The sequence below is a fragment of the Scyliorhinus torazame genome, chromosome 7, assembly GCF_047496885.1.
Source record: "Scyliorhinus torazame isolate Kashiwa2021f chromosome 7, sScyTor2.1, whole genome shotgun sequence".
NCBI classification, from domain to species: domain Eukaryota; kingdom Metazoa; phylum Chordata; class Chondrichthyes; order Carcharhiniformes; family Scyliorhinidae; genus Scyliorhinus; species Scyliorhinus torazame.
This window is the reverse complement of record NC_092713.1, coordinates 283,493,392-283,507,833: the sequence shown is the minus strand read 5'-3', so window position 1 is coordinate 283,507,833 and position 14,442 is coordinate 283,493,392. Positions and strand designations below refer to the sequence as shown.

At 43.0% G+C, this 14,442-nt stretch overlaps 1 protein-coding gene across 6 annotated transcripts in view; it reads right to left on the bottom strand.

Moving 5' to 3' along the window:
* Window positions 1-10,759: 10,759 nt before the first annotated feature.
* sgcd (sarcoglycan, delta (dystrophin-associated glycoprotein)) overlaps window positions 10,760-14,442 on the bottom strand; it is an 821,304-nt gene continuing 817,621 nt past the window's right edge. For all 6 annotated transcript variants that reach the window (XM_072512566.1, XM_072512567.1, XM_072512565.1 and 3 more), the window contains one exon: window positions 10,760-13,871. In XM_072512566.1, coding sequence (XP_072368667.1) covers window positions 13,695-13,871 — 177 coding nt within the window. In that variant the 3' untranslated portion in view covers window positions 10,760-13,694. The remainder of the gene's footprint in view (window positions 13,872-14,442) is intronic.

The window sequence follows — 14,442 nt, the reverse complement described above, 5'->3', positions numbered from 1 at the left end:
CTGGGATTCGAACCCGGATCCTCAGCGCCGTCGGCAGCAATGCTAACCACTGTGCCACCGTGCAGCCCTCTTTGTGCCAGGTATGACTCCAACCAGCAGATGGCTTGTCCCCTGATTCCCATTGACTGCAGTTTAGTTAGGGCTCCTTGATGCCACACTCGGTCAAATGCTGCCGTGATGCCAAGGGCAGTCACCCTCACCTCACCTCTGGCAATCAGTTCTTTTGACCATGTTTGACCCAAGGCTGTAATGAGGTTGAAACTGAGTAACCCTGGTGGAACCCAAACTGAGCATTAGTGAGCATGTTATTGCTATGGAAGTGCCGCTTGATAGCACTGTTGATGACTCCTTCCATCACTTTGCTGATGATCGAGAGTAGACTGATGGGTTGGATTTGTCCTGTTTCTTGTGCACAGGACATACCTGGGCAATTTTACAAATTACCATGTAGATGTCAGTGATGTAGCTGTACTGGAACAATTTGGCTAGGGGCATGGCAAGTTCTGGAGCCCAAGTCTTTAGCACTTTTGCTGGAATATATGCCGACATCCTGCAGAAATTTTAGACAGTGGGTTTACTCCAGGTTGCTGCAAGTGTTGCAGAGATGTCTTCCTGATAGTTTGTTTTCCTTACTCATCAAGAATGAAGGCCTTCAGCACTCTGGCATCAAGTCAAGCTAATGGCAGAGAGGAAAACAGTTCAAATATTACCTTTACAACAACTGAACTTTCCGCACTGAAGTCCAAAATTGTACTGCTAGGGCCGTTGCCTATTCTCATTGAGTATCTGACACATCACGATTAAAATTATCGTCTTTCTGAATGGGAAATCAACAAATGGCTCTGGGGCACTTACTTGAGAAGGAAGTATGAATAAAGTTGTCTTACAACCAGTGCAAAGGTCCAAGTTTCATTAGCTGGTGTTATTTGTTGAAGAAGACAAGTACTTCAAGCTGCAGAAATCTTGACTAAGATGGTTAGAACTCACTGTCTGCAGGTATGGTTTGATAGCACAACTTGTTTGAGCTGAGCAGAATTCAGCCTGGATCTCAAACATTTCTAAAAGAATGGCCTCTTGTTATTATAGACTCCTATGTTTGGGGTCTTTACACTTAGCAGTTTAGCAAGTTTGAACTGCTTTATAGAATATAAGACAGTAAGCAAGCTGAAACAAGAAAAATCCATCTGGCCAACCTACAACACCTCATTTTTTAAAACTCTCTTCCTTTCGTATCAGACCAGTATTTCCTGTTAAATTGGGTGGGGGGAGGGGTCTCTTCTTGCTATGGAACAGTTGATTTGATTCATCAGTCAGTTTGAAAATTGTGAAAAAAAAGTTGTGTTAAGTTTAAGCTTACTGTTTTCCTATTTGATATCTATATACATTCATTCAATTTCCTTCGTTCTGCACAACTACCTTACAGAGACCAGATTGAGCTTATTTAGCCTCTCTTGATAGCTCACTGGCAAATACTTGGAACCCATCTATCATGTTAATGGGGCTTCTGCTAAGACTAGAGATCCAATTTATTTCAAGAGATTTGCAATAACAAGGTATTCGCTCTACTTGGTTCCACCACGTTATAGCGTAAGCACTCCTAACATTGCACCACTGATGGTAGTCAAAGTCACAGCAGTAAGCTGAGAATGAATCCCAGCGCTTCTAAAGTGACCCAGAGGTATTATAATAACCAAGACCATAGCAGAAATAAGTGAGACTGTTCCACCTGTCAGCCTCTCTATCATTTATCGTATGTTCAGGAATTGCTCAGGGCATTTTTAATTGTCTGTTTTGGCACTGAGCCCATTATCCCTCTACTCCTAATAGAATGGAAAACCCATCTTTGTCATATTTCAGTTAATTCACTGACCTGGACAGGAGTTTCATCCTAAGTTATTTCTTGCTCAAAGTTTGTGTTCGTTCTTTTGACTTTTTGCAACGAACCATTAAGCCTTTCTCCCACTGCACTTCTGTCCTCCCTCTAACCAGCCTGTCCTCTAACCGGTTAATTGTTCAACTCATTGGCAGGGAGCCTGGACATGCATGTTCCTGTCACTTGTTCATCTTTTATTTTTAGTTTACTTAGTCACTCTAACCTGCGTACAGGTAACACACAAATTAAAACCGGCATTATCTTCGTCCACTTGACGGCATTCACTGAAACTATAGCTCGCTGGTGCCGACAAACAAAAAGCAAATTATTACAACGTTAACCATGGATTGCCTGAAGAGCCCTTACATGTGAGGTGCTGGTAAGTCACCTAAGACTCCCACAAGGGCATTCCGGTAGTAATAGTTGAAAAAGTTACATTGTACAGATTTCGATGAATTACTTTGTTATAGCTCATGCTGTTGGTCAATAGGACAGATAAAGTAGTAACAGTATAGATTTACGCCTTGTAGTCTGACTGTGCTGTATTTTCTGACCTTAGTAATGAGTAAGAGAGGCAGAAGGAGAGAGGAACAGATATCAAGGCAAGGGCAGAATGGCAGCACAATGGGGGTTGGGGAGGTGGTGGGGGGAGGGGAGGAGGGGGTTAATCTAGACTTTTTTTGTACTTCCTAATTACATTCTCAGAGCACCCTCAAAGGTTGTAGGCTGAATAATGGAGAAAAGTCCAAAAGAAATGGTGAAAGATAGGAACACATTGAAATTCAAAAAAATAGACACTTGTGTTATGCATTTCATATAAAACAAAATGCAATTTTTTCTTATTCAGAGGTGACGAATTGGGAGTAAAGTGCTTCATTGTGATACAATGAAGGTAAAATACTTTTTCTTGTAAGGCTTAGAGTTCTGGGTCCACGTGACCATTTTCAACTGCTTTGCATCAACAATTTGCTGCATTTAATCTTGCAGGCTTTGCAAATTCGATTTCTCTCATGCTGAAATCACAGCTGTACTGGTCAGCGGATCACAACAGGAAAGCAATCGCAACAAACAAGGTAACGGCTTTCAATTGCCAAGCCTAGCAACACCAAGGAAGCTCGTCTGCAATCGGGAGGTATTAATGAATGACAGAATTCCTTGGCAGAGAAATCTTTCGGAGATCATAAGGGTGGAATTGAGGATGTTGGAAAAGCAGAAATATTAGGATTTCTATCATCAAGTGCAGAAAGGCTTTGCATAATGTGGCAATATTGCTATTCGCTAAAAGCTGGACAAAAGTTCCACTGGCCCTTATTTGTAGTAATATTGTTCTACTGAACTTCTTTGTAGTAATATTGTAAATATGTTTCTTTAAAATGTGTTTACCATCTTACCATGAACAGTAAACCGAAAAAGCTTTGATAAACAAATTTACAATCTTGCAATACGCCAAGGGCCCTCAAAGAACTCTTGCAAGTGTCTGAGGATTTAAACTGTTCTGTATCAAAACACAACCAGGCAACACCATCTAACAAGTTCTTCGTAAACAGGATGCAAAATTCCATCAATGAGCAACGTCTTTTTTCAGAATAATTCCTACCATTTCCCCAAGCTTTGATGTTGCACTGAATAAACAGAACTTGAATGAACAGGAAGCGGAATCGATGTGCATTAGGTGCCATGGGCGTGTTGGATGAAGCACAAGAGCTTACAAATATCTCAAATGCACTGACACGAAAGACACAAGTACAATTTGTGCCTCCCTCATTTTGTAAGAGTGGCAGGTATCTGTAAGTGGAGATTGGAATATATATGTGAGTGCATTTGTTGAGAAGATTTATCTTTCTTGTGGAACCCACTACCACATGGAGCAGGAGAGATAAATAGCGTAGATGCATTTAAGAGGAATCTAGATAAGTACTTGAGATTGAAAGTAATGAAAGTTATGCTGATACCGTTGAATGAAATGGGGTGGGGGGGGGGGGGGGGGGGGGGGGTGGAGAAGCTTATGTGGGTTATCAACTCCAGTCTAGTCCAGTTGAGCCGGATGGTCTATTTCTATACTACAAATTCAATTGTGCCATTTGTTTTGATTATAAATATCTACCAGCAACCAGCAAATACACAAAACCATAGTTTATTTGGAACAAGAACAGAAGATGCTGGAAAAACACAGCAGGTATGGCAGCATCATTAAGGAGAGAGAAAGCAGAGTTTGGTAGCATAGCCCCTTTAAGAGCCAATCCTGTGTGCGCCATGTGACTCACCCAGTGAGGATGGAGCGCCTGAACCTGGGCCTATTTGGTGCAATGGTGCGGACCCTGGTAACGGAAAATCAGCAGACTAAGACATGGATTGGGTGGGAATTAGACCTGTGTTCGTGTTGTACCTGTACATAAATATAGTTTTCAAGTTTGTTAATAAATCACTGTTGTGATTTAACTCTGCCTCGCTGTATTAACTCGCGCTACAACATTGGCGACAAGAATAAATCAGACCAGTTGAAAAAGGAAAACGTTTGTTGGGGGGAAAGAGTGGCCTATCAGAGACCTGCAAAAAAAGGTAAATGATCAGCCACAGTCGAATTGCCATGCCACGCTTTGGGAAAATCGATCCAATTGATCCGGGGGTTGAAAGTTGGGGCCAATGCATTGAATGGCTTCGATACTTGCCAACAAAATCACAGCAGAAGACAAGCAAACAGTGATATTGCTCTCAGTTTGTGGGCTCACAAACGTATAACCTCATAAGAAGCCTAACAGCTCTGGAGGCTCTGGATACTAAATCTTTTGATCAACTAGTGCAACGAGTGAAAGACCATTACAATTCCCGGCCCACCATTATAATGCAGCAATATAAATTCCATTCAGCCATTTGGCGCCCTGGAGAAACAGAATCATAGAATTTACAGTGCAGAAGGAGGCCATTCGGCCCATCGGGTCTACACTGGCCCCTGAAAGGGCACCCTACCTCAGCCCACACTTCCACCCCATCCCCATAACCCAGCAACCCACCCAACATTTCGGACACCACAGGGCATGACCAATCCACCTAACCCGCACATCTTTGGACTGTGTGAGGAAACCGGAGCACCCGGAGGAAACCCATGCAAACAAGAGGAGAATGTGCAGACTCCGCACAGACAGTGATCCAAGCAGGAATCGAACCTGAGACCCTGGCGCTGTGAAGCAACAGTACTAACCACTGTGCTACCGTTCTGCCCACAGGATGTGCTTTTGTAGCCAGACTTCGCCAGTTGGCTGAACATTGCGAATTCAGTTAATCTCCGCGTGATATGATACATGACCGTTTGTTTTGCAATATCAATAATTTGAATATTCAGAAGAAGTTGCTGGTAGAAACCAGAATATCCTTAGACAAAGCAGTTGAGTTAGCTCAAGCGACTGAAAGTGCTGAACAAAGCACTTTTGAACTGCAAGGTGTGCAAAGTGAGATACATCAGATGTGGCGGGAAACAGTGGCCGTTTAAAGTACCCGTAGTCAGGGTGCAGCGGTGCCTGAAAGAAGGAAGAGTGACCCCCCAGTCATAGGGTCTAGAGGCCTGTTATCACTGTGGGGGAGACATACCCAAGTGCCAGTCTACCTGGTCCCCATTTGTTGGGACCAGTGCTAAATGGCACCTAGTTGTGGTCTCCTCGGTGAGGCTGGTAGATCCTGGGAGCCGGTTAGATCTGACATCGACAGAGTTAAGTGAGCTTTTAAGCTCACTTAACTCTGCAAGTCTGGGTCCTGCCAATTGTGGATGGGATCCAGATCGTGTCATCCCACGAGTTCTCGTTAGATCTCGCGAGGCGTAACGACCTTTGGGAAAACTGGAAGAAGCCTCTCATGGGATCTACCGGCCGTGTCCCGGCCCCAAATCCGATGAGATGTGGCCGGTAAATCGGGTCCCAAGTCTCATGAGGCAAGACTGGCTGAGGCAAATTAAAGTAAATTGGCTGGAGATATTCAGCACTATGGACAGGATTTTCCAGGAAATTCTGGGCATATACCAGAAGTCTTTCAGAGAAAGCTGGGTGAATAAAAGGGGTGAAGGCCAAAATCTGCATAGACCCTGATTCAACATCAAAATCTTTTAGAGCCTGACCGGTGCCCTGTGCTCTGCATCAGAAAGTTGAAGTGGAGTTGCAATATTTTGAAGACCTCGGAATAATTAACCAGTACAGTTCTCAGAGTGGGCAGCACCAACAGTTTCAATGTTAAGCCAAGCCGCGCAATAAGGATTTGCGGCGACTGCAAGATGACCGTGAACACGGCTGTTAAAATAGATAGATGTCCTATTCCTAGGATAGAGGACCTCTACACGAAATTGACAGGAGGCCTCGTGCATGAAATTGGATCCAAGTCATGGGTACCAGCAGCTTGAGTTGGAGGAAGAATCGAGGAAATTCATCACTATAAACACACATAAGGGCTTGCTCCAATTTTCATTTGCCAGTGCAATATTTCAGTACATGATGGAGAACGTTTTACAAGGCATCTCAAAAGTTGTGTATCTGGGCAATGTCTTGGTAATGGGGGCATCACCCAAAGAGCATAATGCCAATTTTGAAGAAGTCCTTAGGAGATTCAAAGAAGCTGTTATAACATCTGAAGTGTGAAAGGGGCACATTTCAGGCCAATGAAGTCACATTTAGGGTTCAAAGTTGATGCAAAAAGATTACATCCATGTGAGAACAAGATAAAAGTGATAAAAGAGGTGCTGGTACTAAGAAAAGTAAAAGAGTTCAAGCCCTTCTTAGGGACGGTCAACTACAATGGCCATTTCTTACCCAACCTATCTACAATTGTGGCAACATTGCACCAACTGTTGAAGAAACATAAATGATGGAAGATTCCCAGAGAAATTCTTTTGACCAAGAAACAGGCCCTACAATTGTCAACCTTACTTGTCCACTTTGACCAAGGCAAACCCATAATAGTGATGTGTGATGCATCACCTTATGGCATAGGGGTGATACTTTGCCATAAGATGGAAGATGGAATGGAACGGCTTGTCGCCTTTGCTTCTGGGACTTTGATGGATGCCAAAAGGAAGTGTTCACAGGTGAATAAAGAAGGTTTGACAGTAATATATGCTGTCAAGACGTTTCACCAATATGTTTATGGCTGCCACATCACTATCATCTCGGACAATAAACTGTTACGTGGGCTCATCTGCGGGAATAAACGGTTCCACCAATTGCATCGACCAGAGTACAAAGATGGGTATTACTGTTGGCTGCGTATAGTTACACTTTCAACACAGACCAGGTACACAGATCTCAAATACTGATGCTGTAAGCCGGTTTCCATTTTCACAGATGGTATAGTGCCACCCTCGGGGCAACAGCCACTTCTCCAGGAGTTGCAGAATGTGCATCCTGGTCTGACCAAGATGGAAATGTTGGCTAGGAGCTACATTTGGCGTCCAGGGATCGACAAAGAAAAGTAGAAACTGTTGTCAGCCATTGTGAACATTGCCAAACGCAGCAGACCCTTCCACCCGCAGTTAAACTAAACCCTTGGGAATGCTCTGGCCGCTCTTGAATGAGGCACCACATTGATTTTGCTGGCCCTTTTATGAGAATGATGTCTTTAATTGATGTGGATGTCCACTCAAAATGGTTGGATGGCCAACTCATGCTTTCAATGACTTCATCAGCCACTGTCAACAAGTTGCAACATATTTTTGCAATACATGGCATCAAAGAGGTAATTGTTTCTGATAATGGCACCGCTTTCACAGCTGAAGAGTTTCAAGTTTAAAAGTTTCCACTACATATGAATGGCTCCCTTCCAATGGGTTGGTAGAAAGAGCAGTACAAATCTGAAGGTCAGCTTTAAAGCCTCAATGAGGAAGCAGACTATTCCTGTTCCGCATGGCCAATTCTATACTCTCTTACAACACATCTCACACTACCACTGGAGTTAAACCGGTTGAATTGTTGACAGATCTTGACCTTGTTTTCCCGAATTTCACGGGGCGGGTGTAGATTAAGCAATCTTCATAGAAGAAGCACCACGACTCAGCTAAGGGAGACAGGTCCTTTGAAGTGGAGGACTTAGCTTTTGTCCGGAATTTCAGAAGGGGGCCAGCTTGGCTACCCAGGAAGGTTATTGCAAGGACTGGCCCAGCATCCTATGTCCTCGACCTACAGGGCAGTGAAATGCAGAAGAATGTAGACCATATGCGAAGGAGTTAAGCCGCCAACCCCACACCTTGCTATGACTGTAACATTATATTCTGCAGTCTCTCCTTCCTTCCCTATGTACGGTATGCATTGTTTGCATAGCATGCAAGAAACAATACTTTTCACTGTATACTAATACATGTGACAATAATAAATCAAATCTGTCAAATCAAATCTGGGTCCAGTGGTAGTTAATATTCTGCCAGCCACAGAGTTGGTGGTGGTAGAACCAGTGGTTTCCCAAGTAGAATCTCGTAACTCAGCAGAAAGAGCGGAGGAGGGTGTCAGCACTGGCTCATCTTCGGAATCTGTAATTTTGCCTGACACTGTTGTGGCCTCTGATACCTCAAGCATGGAGGAACTGGTTATCGAGTTGCGGCACTCTGCAAGTGTCCCAAATGCCCGGTTAGACTGAACCTATGGACTTTGCCCGTGGGCTCCCTTACAGAGAATTCTCTTTAACTTTACTTAGTTGTATATAAGAGTTTTTTTAATGAGATTGTAAAGGGAATTTAAAGGGGGAGGAATGTGATGGCATGGTCGCTTTAAGAGGGCCACGTGACCCGCCTGGAACTTATGTAGATGGACGCATGAATCTGGGCCTATCAGGTGGCAGGACATGGACCTATGTAGCAGGGAAGCAGCAGACTAAGCCCTATAGTCAAAGAACAAAGAGAGGTACAGAACAGGAACAGGTCCTTCGGCCATTTCAGCCTGCGCCGACCGTGCTGCCCGTCTAACCTAAAACCTTCTAGACTTCCAGGGTCTGTATCCCTCTATTCCCATCCTATTCATGTATTGTCAAGGCGCCCCTTAAACACCGCTATCGTACCTAATCCACCACCTCCTCCGGCAGCGAGTTCCAGGCAACTACTACCCTCTGTGCAAAAAGCTCCCTCGCACATCTACTCTAAACTTTGCCCCTCGCACCTTAAACCTATGTCCCTTAGTAGGGACTAGACCTGTGCTAGTATTGTGCTTGTGTTTAAATATAGTTTGCCAGGGCAGCACGGTGGCACAGTGGTTAGCATTGCTGCCTGATGGCACCGAGGTCCCAGTTTCGATCCCGGTTCTGGGTCACTGTCCGTGTGGCATTTGCACATTCTCCCCGTGTTTGCGTGGGTTTCACCCCCACAACTCAAAGATGTGCAGGGTAGGCGGATTGGCCATGCTAAATTGCCCCTTAATTGGAAAAAATTGGATACACTGAATTTATAAAATAAAAATAGTTTGCCAGTTTTTTAATAAATCACAGTTGCAATTTAACTCTGCCTCATCGTATTATCTCGCGCTGCAGAGTTTAACGCTTCAAGTCTTTCGGCTCTTGTCAGAAGTGACGGGAGGGAGAACGTGTTATAGAGCGGTGAGAGATTGCAACAAAAAGTAGCAACGGTAAGTTAAAAAGAGAGAATGCCTGCTGTTGGAGGGGGAGGTGGGTTTGCATAGAAGCAATACATGCATGAGACATTTTTAAAAAGGGTTTAAGATGGAGGAGAAAGGTGAGAGAAAGAGAATATTTGGATTATTAAATGTATTAAATGAATAACAGACTAAAAGACTAACACAGGCTTGTGGAAAAGTACTGCTTGGACAAGGAAACAGATGTACATGAGGAAGTGGAAATAATGGAGAAGTAGGTATAGCATTAACAGAAGAGATAATAATAGGTCTGAATATTGAGCAAGATAGATTGGGGAAGGCTTAGCAGAATAGATGAGTGGACAGTCTTAAAGACATAAACAAGCCTCTGAGGCTGCGCAAATGTCCAGTGGACAGAAAGAGTACGTAAACGTGAACATATAATGCATGATGAAGCATGAATACTGATATGTAATGTATGATGAAGGCTAATAAGGAAGAATGTGAACCTCAGTGAAACCTGATCCAATCAGGAGGAGAGGGCAGGAGAATGATAAACGAACAAAGTGTATATAAACAGACGAAACAAGCTATTTGGTGTGCTCCTGTCTAGGAGGCACCCAACTCTGCAGACTTGTATAAGAATAAATAAAACTCTAACTTGCTTCTAGTATTTTTGTCCTCGGTGTCACTGATTGTGAGCACACATTCAAATCTCAGAAAGGTCACAATCTAAAGCTGCCAAACTCAATATTGAGTCTCGAGGGCTGCAACGTGTCCAACCGGAAGATGCGATGCAGTCCCTACAGCTTGTGCATTGCAGCATTTAAGGTGGCAGGTGGGCCTATTTACTTTGTGTTTTGTTTGGTTTTGTTCACATTGGCCACATTGGCTAGGCCCAGCTTTTATTCTTACCCCTCGATACCCTTGAGAAGGTGGTGGTGAGCCGCGTTCTTGAACCGCTGCAGTCCAAGTGGTGTAGATATAGCCACAGTGCTGTTAGGGAGGAGTTCCAGGATTTTGACCCAGCAACTGTGAAGGAATAGCGATATAGTTCGAAGTCAGGATGGTGTGTGGCCGAGGGGTTGTGTGGGGGCAGGGGGGAAGGGACTTGGAGGTGGGTGATGGCGTCCCCATGCATCTGCTTCACTGTCCTTCTAGGTGGCAGAGATCATCGCTCGGAAGGTGCTTTTGAGGGATCTTGTGCAAATAATGAAATTTAACATTAAAAAAGTGAACTGATATTTTTTGACAGCAGCACCCATCCCGACCCCCACAGAAAAAAAAAATCAGTCTCAAGGGGCTGTTGACTTTTTTTGAAAAAAGAACACATTAATTTTTCCAAAATGAACAGGCTTTATTTTCTGTGGCCACAAGGTCCATCTCTTACTGTGAAAACATCATAGTGTACAGCAGACTGATAATCAGGTGTCCACCAGTAAAGAAATAAAAGATTTTTAAAAGCCTGGTTCTGCTCCACCTCAAATTCTAACCATGTGGATAATGTGATATGCAAGGTAAACATTTAAAAAACCTTGCAGGGGTGATACAATGCGGAAGGGTCTCAATCTCTGTGCACATAGCGCTGTGTAGACAGTGGCAGGGGTCTGGCCTCTTTATGCAGTCAGCTAATCTCAGCTGTAATATTACACTGGATGTACGAGTCAACCATGCCATCATAAGGGATGTAAAAATGTGAAAATACGATAACAGGTTGTTCTGATTATTTCTCAGAGTTAATCTCAGACAATGAATCATGGCTAGTTATAGAATAGCCTGCCCAAGGAAGAGGACCAAGGGAGGTTATGATTCTCGTAGGGGAACTGATGTGTTTTGCAAAAAAACAATGTCCAGATATGTACAGACATAACTAAGGGAGGAAAATGTTGGAAACTTTGCAGTATTCAGGCAATATCTGTTATGTGGTTAACAGTCTCCTCTTTTATGTGTGACTGGTTTTGATGGGCATCATGGGATTTCCTGAATGCCAACAGTAGTTTACACTTGCCTCATGCAATGTAGCTTGCTGCCCATGACTTTGTGATTAACAGTGGTGTCTGATTCCTGAAGAAAAGTCCAAATATTTTAAACAATTTAAAAGTGAATAATGACTATATCCACCGATCTGGCCTCACCTCCCACCCTGTCCCTGAGAGTTTTCCGCTGTATTTTTCTCATCACTGCAAATCCTGCCATTGAGGTCTGCCTTGGTCTTGAACCTATTGACAGGACATAAGTCCAACACCTTACGGACCCTCGCAGAGTCATGAAAGTAAGCACCATACGATACATGGACAGCGTGGCTGAATTCCCATCAGTCTTTGGTCTGTGACTCTTTCTTACTCTGTAACTCAAAGCCATAAAATAGGTATATAATATATATATAAAAACCTCAAAATATTTTTCTATTAGTCTACCACAACACACCAGTACATACACACTAGGAGTGCACCGATTACAGTTCCCCTACAATCAGCAGGCTGTAGACTGTAGTCCATTCCATCAATGGATGTAAATTTAGTTAATCAGATTCCTGCAGGTTTTCGAAACAAACAAATCAATTATTATTTCACTGTTGATTTTAATCTGGCTATTTATTTTTCAAAAAACTGAAATGTCAACACGGCTAAATAGACATTAACATTTTTGCTGGTTATCTCTGCACAGCCTCCGCTCTTGGAATTATCTGTTCAGTAAGTAACTTTGCCTTATGTGATGGTTATAATCACGGCAGACAGTTTATGTGCAGCAACTTGAATGACTCAATCATGTAAATGTTTCTTTCTTATTTATTGGCCTTCGATAAAGAAGGCACTACCCCAATTATCTGTGACTCAGATTCCAACTTGCGGAATACCTGCAGGATTTCCTACTTGGTGTGGATGATCAGACTGAAAAGTGGCAAAGGAAGACCAGCCACTTCATCACTGTTAAAACAGGAGGGAATATTCTTTACTGCCCCCAGATTTACCACTAGAGGAGACAAGTGTCATGTTCCTGTGCAGTCAACTGGCTCCTGAACAACACTCATGGAAGCCAGGGAGCAGTCTCCAGGTGACTTTGGAGATGAGTTCAGACGAAAAGAGATGGAGACAAATAAGAGAAGGTACTTCTCTCAAAAATTCTTCAATTTTTTTTCCAATTGATGAGTGAGGAAAATATCCAGTGACACGCAGTCAACTCAACATATTTTGGGGGTGAAAAATTAAAATGATCCGACAACATTTTAAAAAACCAACTATTATTCGAATAAGAAAGCTTTTTTTTGCGTATTAAGCACCTCACATAAAATTAATTATTTTGAAGTGCCGTGACTATTATGTATAGAAAACAAATCTGGAAATTGTCTTGAATATAGCATTGTGATAAATGATCAGCTTGTGTCATTGCTTTTTTTAATGGTAGTGTGGGTTAAGGAGAACGCAAGTTTCTTGAAGAGGGCCATGGGTTCTCTTGAATCCACAAAAGCAGACAGAGAATACTTTTAATATCTCATTATAATGCGTGCATCTCTGACAATGCAGTACTCCCTCTATGCTGCACTAAGGTGCCGGCCTAAATTGGTTCGACAAACTTTCCTAAAGCAACAAATGAATGAAAAACTGGAGAATTTATCGATTGGTCTACATTTAATGATGTTAGCTTTTATAACTGGGATGCGTTGGCAATGTACCACAAACAGATCCCTCTAAACGGGATTGTTGTGATGACTGACACCTACCAGCACACCTACTTGCCGCTCTACCTTAAAGTTAGAAAATAAATGAGCTGTACCTTACCTTGCCATCTACGAAGCCATCTCCTTTCCTTCCTAATATATGGATCAACACTTCTACAGTCCAAAACCTGATGATTACTGGGTTCAACGTCAGTACTGGGATTTGATCATTTTACACATTTTGTAATCTTTGCACTCCCAATTACACACATGAAACTTAAAAATAATGTGCTTTCCTTGCTGAGTGCATTCAGTTAAGGCAAAGGCATACATTTGTTTTTCACCCTCTTTGAACAGAGATGTTATAGCAACATGTCTCAGTAAAAATGATTTCTTTTTCATTTTTTAACCCCCTATACTGAAACAATATTTTAACAGGGTTTGAAGACAGTCAGCACAAAGTGTCTATTTAGGAGGCCTTTTCCATAGTTGTCTAGCAGGCTCACGCCATGCAGGTACGGCCACCCATAGCTGTCCAAAATTCGAATGACCTGAACTTTGCTGGCAATGGCTGTGGATATTGCCCCTGTGCAGTTTTTGTTTTACATTTCCTTTATAGACAGACGCTGCTGTTTATCTGACATGTGGAGCCCGCCCCTGCTTGTGAAAGGAAGAGTTTTCCATTTGAGCAGACGCAAACCTCAAAGATATTTTGGCGAGCAGATGGCGAGGAAGTGTACGAACCCATAGGCAGTCTAGGTAATTTTATTTTTCCGGCTTCCAAACGGATCTGAAAGAGATTTTAAAAAATAAACATGAGAAATGAGACCTGCATATATTTAAAGAAATCGCACATTGCTGTCGCTAGCGAACACGGGAGTTCAGGAGAATCTCAAACCCAAATCTGAAAACTCAAAGAGTTACGATCAGCGTCAATGTCATTGTGTTTTCCACATCTGCTTTGTTCGAACAGGGGATGATGTCTGGCTTGGGTTCGATAAAATGAGAATGTACTTTAAACATATAGACTAAATAGGTTTTCATTAGAGTTTTAAAGTTGTTTTGGAGATTAGGGATGTGACAATGCCGTTAAGTCTCGAGTGAAAGGCTTCCCGCAGGATATACGACGCTCGTTACGCCTTGGGAGATTTAACTCGATATGTCATGGGCGTGATCCAGATTTGCATATTCAAATGAGTAGTTAGTCTCACTTGAATATGTCTGTGCTGGAGTTACCCAGGGTGCAAGATTGCATGTCCTTGCCTCGAAGACCCTGCTGTGGCACCGTTTAGCACTGATTTCCGCAAAAGTGGACCAGGTGTTACGGCACCTGCGATCTGAGGCCCTCGGTTGGTCAGGCT